Here is a 9,384-nt window from a genome sequence, read left to right on the forward strand (position 1 = left end):
AACCAATGAGAGCTCAGCTTTCATTTTATAAACAGCTGTGGGAAAATAAAATCTGAGCTGTGATTGGTTGCAGACTGATAACTCTTCCCCCTTTGTGTGCGTGTAGTAACCTGTACAGACTTTTAAGACCACATGGAATGCTGGGAGATTTCAGCACTGGAGTTTACAGATCTGTTACTGCATTACAAAACAAACTAGAAACTGGGTTGATTTTGTATCACTGATATTCTGAGTTGGTCCCTATTAACAATTGCAGAGCAGATCCATATAAGCCATGAGAAAATAAACTCGTAATATTACCCTGCAGTAAGGAGAAGCCCCATCTCCCCTTGTAAACATGCCATGCCCCCATCAAACATGGCGCCCATGCCTAATTCCCTCACTGTGACGACGCACAACGCGGAAGTGATGCCTCCAGTGCGGGAGAGAACAGAGCAGCGGCCCTGCCCTAATCAAATATGGCGGCGGACCGCGTCATTCATTGCGTCACTTCCGTTTCGTAGAATGTAAACACGGAAGTGCAGTGGCAAAAACAAAGCGGCTATAACCCGCAGCGCCAGATTCAGACGAAGCGACACCGCGGTGCGGTATGAGGTCTGCTCTCGGCACTGTCACCGTTTAGTTCCTCTATTTCGTTCCAGCTGCGGTTTTCCTGTGTCCGCCATGTCCCAGCAGCGCGGTGTCAATGGCCTCCGCTTCAACCAAGACCAGAGTAAGTGACTGTGCCCTCTCAGGACTGTAGTGCAGGGCAGTGACGTCACTGCCATGGTAGTCACCCGTGCTTTACAATATGGCGTCCACTGACAACATTAATGTTTGTCTATAACCCCTTAAAGGGGAGTTGTCAGGCAGAAGAGACATATTCATGCCCTGATAGAAACCCATGACCTATCGCCCCATAATGTGCTCTTACAGTGACAATATTTAAAGGGGCAGTGTGACAGATAACTGATTCTTTTCTTCCAGGCTGTTTCTGCTGTGCGATGGAGACGGGTGTAAGGATCTTTAACATTGAGCCTCTGATGGAGAAAGGACACCTGGGTGAGGCAGACTGGGCCAATGACGTATTTCTCCATGTTGATAGTGTATGTCATGTGGCTAGATCCAATTATACATCAACGGAATTTGATGTCGCCATATAAAGATTATTAGAATTATTATTATACGTCCAAAATAAAACAAACCTACTACAAGGTTTCCTTTATGGCCTGTTTTCTCGTCCATTCATCGGGTATAGACTTGTGGAGTGATCTACACCAGTATCTAGTGTGAATTGTAGCTAATCCCCCCCCCCCCATCCAAGTGGCAATAACTGATCAGTGTTTGATGTCTCCTGTCCAGATGTGGAGCAGGTGGGCAGCGTCGGTCAGGTTGAAATGCTGCATAGATGTAATCTGCTGGCACTAGTGGGAGGCGGAAGTAATCCCAAATTCTCTGATATCTCGGGTAAGTACTACTCACCTTTGGCTGCGTCTCATTTTCCTGGATCTGCGCTGACTTCTCCTTATTCCTGAATAGTTCTGATCTGGGACGACTCCCGGGATGGGAAAGACAAGCTGGTGCTGGAGTTCACCTTCACTAAACCCGTGCTCAGCGTACGACTACGAGCCGACAAGTAAGTACCAGTCATCTGTGGCCACCACGGACGAGACTGACCTGTGGTAGACACTGCTATGTAGAGGTATACAGGTAGTATGTTCATTATACGCTGTTCCCATCTACCCAGGGAGCAGGGGATATACTCCCCAGACCACCCCACCAATGGACCTGTGACTATTATCCAGAGTAATTGGGCAATGGATTCATGTGTCAGTGTCCTAAACTGAAAATCTAGGTAATGGGAGACCTAATCACTACAAAGGGGTCAAGCAAAGTGTACAACCCCTCTAAATGATCAGCAGACACTAGTGCAAAACAACCAAAAGGCTACTATAGTGTTTCTTCACATCTGTAAAGTTATTAGTATAAACAATGTGAATTTGATGTTACAGGATTATTATCGTATTGAAAAACCGCATTTACGTCTACACCTTCCCCGATAATCCAACTAAACTGTTTGAGTTTGATACAAGAGACAACCCTAAAGGTAACTGCTTCCTATAGATGTAAACTATGTTCAAGTGTGAATGTACAAAGCAGAACTGAGTTAGTGAATATAGTAAGAAGTATAGGTTTAAGCAGTGTTGAGTGTGAGAGTATGGATGTAACAGAACTGTGTGTGTGAATGGATGTAGCGGAGCTGTGTGTGAATTAATTGGGTGTAGCAGGGCTGTGTGTGAGTGTATGGATGTAGAAGACCTCTGTGTGGATGAATGCATATAGCAGCACTTTTTGTGAGTGAATGGATGTAGAAGACCTCTGTGTGGTTGAATGCATATAGCAGCCATTTTTTTGTGAGAGTATGGATGTAACAGAGATGTGAGTGAATGGATGTAGCAGAGCTGTGAGTGACCAAACAGGGAATTTTTACCTGGTATCAAATATCTTTTTCCTTTTTTTTTGAATGACTAAATCTGGGGCTTGTCTTGTAGTCCATAAACTTGTGTGAAATAACAAATCTGGAGCATATTTCCTTCTAGTTTCATGCTGTGTAAGCCTTCTAACAGTTGGGGTCCCTGTACACATGTTATGTCGCCTCCTGCTGTTCTTGTGATCAGCTCACTAAATGTCCACCTAATGTGTTCAGTGCTGGGAAGGTCACACATGCTCAGTAGACCCCTGCTATTGTGCAGCCAACCAATACGATCAGTGTATTAACACTGGCCACTTCTCGCTATCACTGGACACATAAAGGACTATAGGACTATATGAAGGCATTTAGAAGAACAGCAGGGGGCGCCATAACCATAACAAGAATGTTACAGCAATATCTACACATATAGACATTTAATATGTATTTATATATCCCAATTAAACATGTTTCCATGATCTTACAGACAAATTTTATATTTGTGTCAGACAGCCCCTCAAATTACGAACATGTCAGAAAGTCATCTGCCATTCAGATATGTATGTTCCCCCAGGAGTTATTTTCCACAATGGGAACTCAATAGTTGTGTGCGGTCCAATGCATAGCACCCTACAGATTATCTGTTCCATGCAGCTGATTAACAGAGAATGGAAGTGGTGGCGGAAAGCGCCGTTCTCTATGTAGTGGCTGAACACTACAAGTCAGCTAACATCCTAATGCATAGGAGCTGATCTGCAGTACCCAGCACTTGTGCTGATAATACAGCACATTGCAAAGTGCTCAACCAGTCAGTGGGGCAGATTTATCAAGCAGTCTGAAAGTCAGAATATTTCCAGTTGCCCATGGCAACCAATCACAGCTCATCTTTCATTTCACCAGTGCTCATGAATATTTTAAAGGGGAGCTGTGATTGGTTGCCATGGGCAATTGGAAATATTCTGACTTTCAGACTGCTTGATAAATCTGCCCCATTGTCTACTGGCCTAGTGCAGAATAGGTCCGTATTGTGTGACATGTACAGGACTCAGTATGATTGGTCCTCTAGGGAGAGGAATAACTGGTAAGATCGTCCCCTCTTTATAGCCGTATGACATCCTGAGGTTCATGCTGACGTTACTGCTATGGGCTGATCTGCTCTGATACTTATATTCCCTCCAGGCCTCTGTGACCTCTGCCCCAGCATGGAGAAACAGTTGTTAATCTTCCCTGGCCACAAATGTGGCAGCTTACAGCTAGTGGTAAGTCCACATCCACCTCCAGGATCTATCACTAGAATTGTGTGACCTATCTAATGATTACCTCTGCTTTCAGGATCTGTGTAATGCCAAGCCTGGCAGCTCCTCTGCCCCATTCACCATAAATGCCCATCAGAGTGAACTGGGCTGCCTGGCAGTCAATCAGCAGGGTACACTTGTGGCTTCAGCATCACGTAAAGGCACCTTAATACGGCTATTTGACACCCAGACTCGGGAGCAGCTAGTAGAGCTACGGCGTGGGACAGATCCAGCAACTCTCTACTGGTATGTTTGATATTATAATAGGGGTAGTAGTAAGAAAGACCTGCCACTACTGTGTTATGATGATGTAACATCTAATTAGGATCTATTAACATTCAGATTTCCTCTTTCCACAGTATCAACTTCAGCCATGACAGCTCCTTCCTCTGTAGCTCCAGTGATAAAGGGACAGTGCACATCTTTGCTCTGAAGGACACAAAGCTGAACCGCCGCTCTGCGTATGTATCCAAGTGTGGATGCTACAGTGCAACTTCTTATAATCTAACACCTTGGGGGTCCTGGGGTCTACTGTATTGAAATTCAAGACTTTCATTCCCATTAACCCCTTCCCGACTTGGCGCAAGTCGCTCCTGGTGCATGGAGAGGGCTCCCGATGCTAGTGTTTTCCCGACGATCGCTTCAAAAAGCATGGCATGGGCGCCGCCATCTTGCCGCAGATCGTCGCTCCCCGTGACATCGTCAAAATATAACAACGGTTTTTCACTGCGTTTTACCCCGTAGCGGAAAATAGCGTCCCAAAGTCGAAAATGGCACTTAAAACGCTTTCTAACACTGCAGCGGAGTGCAATGTAAACGTTGGACCTCTTGCAAAGCGGTCTGACATATTCATGAGGGGGCGGTCCGAGGCACTGCCTCTCCCTGGACTGCCCCACTCGCTGCAGTCACCGTCCCTAATCCCGCCCCCTCATTAATACATTGGACCGCTTGGCGAGCAGTCTGGAGTTTACATTGTACTCCGCCGCTGTGTTAGATAGCGTTACTGGAGTTTTTCGGTAACGCTATCATTCTAACACTGCGGCGTTTGTTTAAGCAGCTCCTAGTGCCCAATTTATGGGTGACAGGTCCTCTTTAATCTCAGCCTAGTGGTGGCACTACTAGTAGTGTGATTACCAGGGTCAGTATGTGTTACCTGAGGACAGTTGTACTGTTGTGCAGTGTGGGTAGAAAGCCGGCAGTGAATACAGTAACAATCTCACTAACAAATCTTTATTTTCATTCTCCCCTGCTGTTCAGGTTGGCACGTGTTGGTAAAGTTGGTCCCATGATCGGTCAATACGTAGATTCGCAGTGGAGTTTGGCCAGTTTCACTGTGCCCGCAGAGTCCGCCTGCATCTGTGCCTTTGGCAAAAACACGTCTAAGAATGTGAATTCTGTTATAGGTGAGTGTATGAGATCACTGCACGTAGCTGCCAGCCTCACCCTCAGTAATCATGGCATCTAACCTGCTTCTTCTTCCTCAGCTGTCTGTGTGGATGGAACGTTCCACAAATACGTCTTCACTCCAGAAGGGAACTGTAACCGCGAGGCCTTCGACGTGTATTTGGACATTTGTGACGATGACATTTTTTAAGCCACTTGTGAAATGACTGTCACTTGGTTCTGGATCGGGGGGAATTCAACCCATGTACCCAGAGCTATACCCTGTACTGTATAGGGTTGTTCTGTGTATACAGTATTATATTGTACATAGCTTGTAATTGTATGTGTTCTTAATTATTAAAGATTTATTACACTAGGAAAAATTATAAAATATAAGCAAAATCTTATTTGACTCAATTGATGGGATCTTCATACATGAAGACATCACACATTCACTGATCTAAAAGTCTCCTATTAAAGGGGTTGTCCGCCAAATTTCTCATTGCTATAAGTGAGTGGCAGAATATGTTTTGGGCAATATCTGATGCAAGAAAATAAAGCATCATAAAAAACAATTCCATTTCCTGACAAGGATTTTGCCTTCTGGGTAATTCCACCATATAAACCCAACCCAGAGGAGTGGGTTCATGCTTTAAGAACAGAAGATGATATATGGATCTGTATGAGACCTTATGATCATAAGAAGAGGGGTCCTGTTCTCAATTGATGAATTGGAGCAAAAGGTTGAGCAGAAGCATCCTGAGATTTCCATTTACTGTCTATGAGGCTGCCAGAAATAGAGCACAACAGTGACTGTCTCTGCCATTGCCATAGAGATTGAATCTACAGGGCCTGGTGCATGATTGTGCGTATAGCTTGCTCCATCCGGGGGTGAGACTACAACGTCTAGAAGTATTTCTAAGTTACTACTACCTGTCTTACAGGTCTACACAGTGTTACTTGTTTCTTCTTATGATCAGTATCCTGAAAAGTCAGAATCTTAGAGAGTGGGTATTGCTATGATAATTCCCATAAATAAATAGTTCTTTCTCAAGTAATGTAGGGTCAGAACAAGATACATGGATTCTTTTTGCTCTTTGAATTCCAGTGTAATACTGTCAGACCCTGCACCAGGCATGACACATGTTCCCGAAACGTTTCTAATGTATGATGAAAAATACACATTCTGCCAGGACAGTCTATAGTCCAGTTGTGGCGAACCTATGGCACGGGTGCCAGAGGTGGCACTCAGAGCCCTCTCTATGGGCACCCGCGCCATCACCCCAGTGCAGTTTGCCAGACAGGACTCAAGGCCTCTTGCACTCCCAGGCAGCCCAGGACCCTAGAAGGAAGCTACAATGATCATCCAAATTTCTTCTCCTTCTTTCTACTGTATTGGTGTCCTCAGATGCGTATACAACGTGACAGAGCAGGGAGTAATAAGTTACTGCTTAAATTGTCGCATTGGCACTTTGCAAAAAATATGTGGGTATTGGTTGTAGTTTGGGCACTTGGTGTCTAAAAGGTTTGCCATCACTGCTATAGTCCATAACGTATAGACATTTATTTTCTATAAAACTGACCACAAAGAACATGATGAAGCCTGGGCTCAGTGATACGATGCCATATGAAAAGTCTCATCTGCAGGAGTTGCTACCCATCCGATAACAGAAGGTAAACTCTGCAGAAGATCAGGAGTCGGGAAGTGCAGGTCCAAATCTGTCCATTGTCTGCACCACAAGTGAGAGGTGTTCCAGGAAAGAACTGACTGACACCCGTAGGATACGAGCTTCATCTGCCCGCCAATGTCTACAGAGAGAAAAATACAGAGAAGATGGGATATGTTATACAGATTTATATAGTGCAGTCATGTAGAGCCACAACAAACCTATCTTATGTGATTGTTTATATCAGTGCAGCAAAATAAAAGGTGATACTGCCTTAGTACTTGTATATCATACACAGTGTAGCCCGTGTCCTGGTGATACTGCCTTAGGCTATGTGTACGGTATATAAGTACTATCCTGGTGATATTTCATTAGTACTTGTATATCAGGCAAGGTGATACTGCCTTAGGCCACACCATGTGCAGTACTATGTCCCGGTGATACTGCCTTAGGCCACACCATGTGCAGTACTATGTCCCGGTGATACTGCCTTAGGCCACACCATGTGCAGTACTATGTCCCGGTGATACTGCCTTAGGCCACACCATGTGCAGTACTATGTCCCGGTGATACTGCCTTAGGCCACACCATGTGCAGTACTATGTCCCGGTGATACTGCCTTAGGCCACACCATGTGCAGTACTATGTCCCGGTGATACTGCCTTAGGCCACACCATGTGCAGTACTATGTCCCGGTGATACTGCCTTAGGCCACACCATGTGCAGTACTATGTCCCGGTGATACTGCCTTAGGCCACACCATGTGCAGTACTATGTCCCGGTGATACTGCCTTAGGCCATACTGTGTCCAGTATATAAGGACTATGTCCTAGTGATATTTCATTAGTACATATAGCAGTATCAGACACAACAACACTGACAAGACTAGCGCTGTGCTGGCTACTGCAGTAAACACCTGTGTTTTATACACATAATACATCCCTTATGATCACATAGCTAATAGCTCTAAGACCTGTAAACCGCAGAGATGCAATATGGCAGGATTAATAATGTCCAAGGCCACTAGCACATATAGACATACAGGTGACACTTCCGAGGTCTGCAGTATGACTTACACATGGAGGACATTGTCTGTGACACTCAGAGTCTTGCTCACTCCTCCCTTTCTTGGTTCTGCATCAGGGCTCAGTGTGTCGTGGGCGATCTGGGCTTCCCTGGAGCAGGGGAAGGGGACCTGTAGCCGGCTATATAGTGGTTAAGGAAAAAACAGAGTAATCCTGTACAACACTGCCCCATGACTAATCCAGGCAACATTATGAACTGCAATATGAAATACTAGAATGTGCCTAGAACTGCGCTGCATTTAGAACAAGCAGAATAATTCCAGGCTCCATCATTAAGGGAAAACCTTTTCCTGGCCCGTAGACTCTTCTAAAACACTTTGCATGCTTGACAAAGACTGTTGCATGTATTTCAAATGAAAAGAGAGAAGATCTAATTCACTGGATTACATTGTGTACACTTTACAGTTCTGCAGATGGGGAGTCCAAGAATCATAGTTATACGATGCATGGAGTCCCTGCAGAACAACAGCGCTAAACTGTAATCACGATATCCAGAGCTTAGGTTGCAGCTCCTTGGATCATATATACCTACAAGCCACCTATGACCACACAGACAAGAACAAACCCCTTACTAATGTCCCCATGGCACACCTGGTCAAGAGTGTGACAACACTTTAACCACATGCTCCATATATTTGTCATATATCCGTAACCCTGATTTTAAAGGCGGGAATTCAAAATGTAACTTAATTTATATATGATACTGAAAAATGGGTTCTTAAGATCCCGGAGGTACAGGAAAAATTGCCTGACCTTCATATTGCGATTTTCTCATATCTATAGGTCTCTAACTATATTAAGGGTTCACTCACATGGACGTATGGGGGGACGTATTTGCTGGCGTACATATGTCCCCCATAGACAGCAATAGACGCATGGAGCAGCACCTTACCGTTCCGTACATGGGGAAAAGAAAGGACATGTCCCATCTTTTCCCGTGTGCACGGCCATGCGTCTCTACAGAGAGGGGAGGGGGTCATGTTCATGTGTATGTAGCCTAAGAGGGAGTTCGTGGGCCTAGAGATAAAGATTGGAATCCAAGTTGTCGGGTTTGGAAGAGCTAACAGACAATATAAGCAGATTTCATTAAATGATGTGCATGATGCGCCCACTTTCAGAGATGCAGCGAGATATTAGAAATTGCTTTGCAACTACTGTCTGGTATCAAGAATGAAAACTGTTAGGAGACCCTCCTATCGAACTTTACGTTAATAATTGGCCTATAGAAGTATAGCACATCTTGTGCCTCACTTAACTGTGATAGTGTGCATCTGATTGCAAACTTGGGATTGTTTCTTTTTAGTTATGTCCTGCATTGAATGTTCTGCATGTTCTCCTACCTACCCCCTCCAATGTGTTAGTCATTTTGCAAAAAGTCACAGCAACTTATTTGGCCACCAGAACTTGGATCCTGATTCCTATGCTAACAGTAGGACTCCCTGTACTTTGGAGGGAATGGGACATGACTGCACAGTACTAACAAGATAGCATGCCCCCCTCCTTAC

The 9,384-nt window shown here is 44.7% G+C and overlaps 1 protein-coding gene across 1 annotated transcript; it reads left to right on the top strand.

The window, feature by feature from the left end:
- Window positions 1-475: 475 nt before the first annotated feature.
- On the top strand, window positions 476-5,534 carry WDR45 (WD repeat domain 45). Its single transcript, XM_072124307.1, has 10 exons — window positions 476-712; window positions 967-1,041; window positions 1,342-1,446; window positions 1,519-1,615; window positions 1,992-2,086; window positions 3,629-3,708; window positions 3,782-3,990; window positions 4,104-4,205; window positions 5,002-5,147; window positions 5,229-5,534. The coding sequence occupies exons 1-10, from the start codon at window positions 664-666 to the stop codon at window positions 5,336-5,338; spliced, it is 1,068 nt and encodes a 355-aa protein (XP_071980408.1). The 5' UTR covers window positions 476-663; the 3' UTR covers window positions 5,339-5,534.
- Window positions 5,535-9,384: the final 3,850 nt, after the last annotated feature.

The sequence above is a fragment of the Engystomops pustulosus genome, chromosome 9, assembly GCF_040894005.1.
Source record: "Engystomops pustulosus chromosome 9, aEngPut4.maternal, whole genome shotgun sequence".
In the NCBI taxonomy this organism is placed as follows: Eukaryota; Metazoa; Chordata; class Amphibia; order Anura; family Leptodactylidae; genus Engystomops; species Engystomops pustulosus.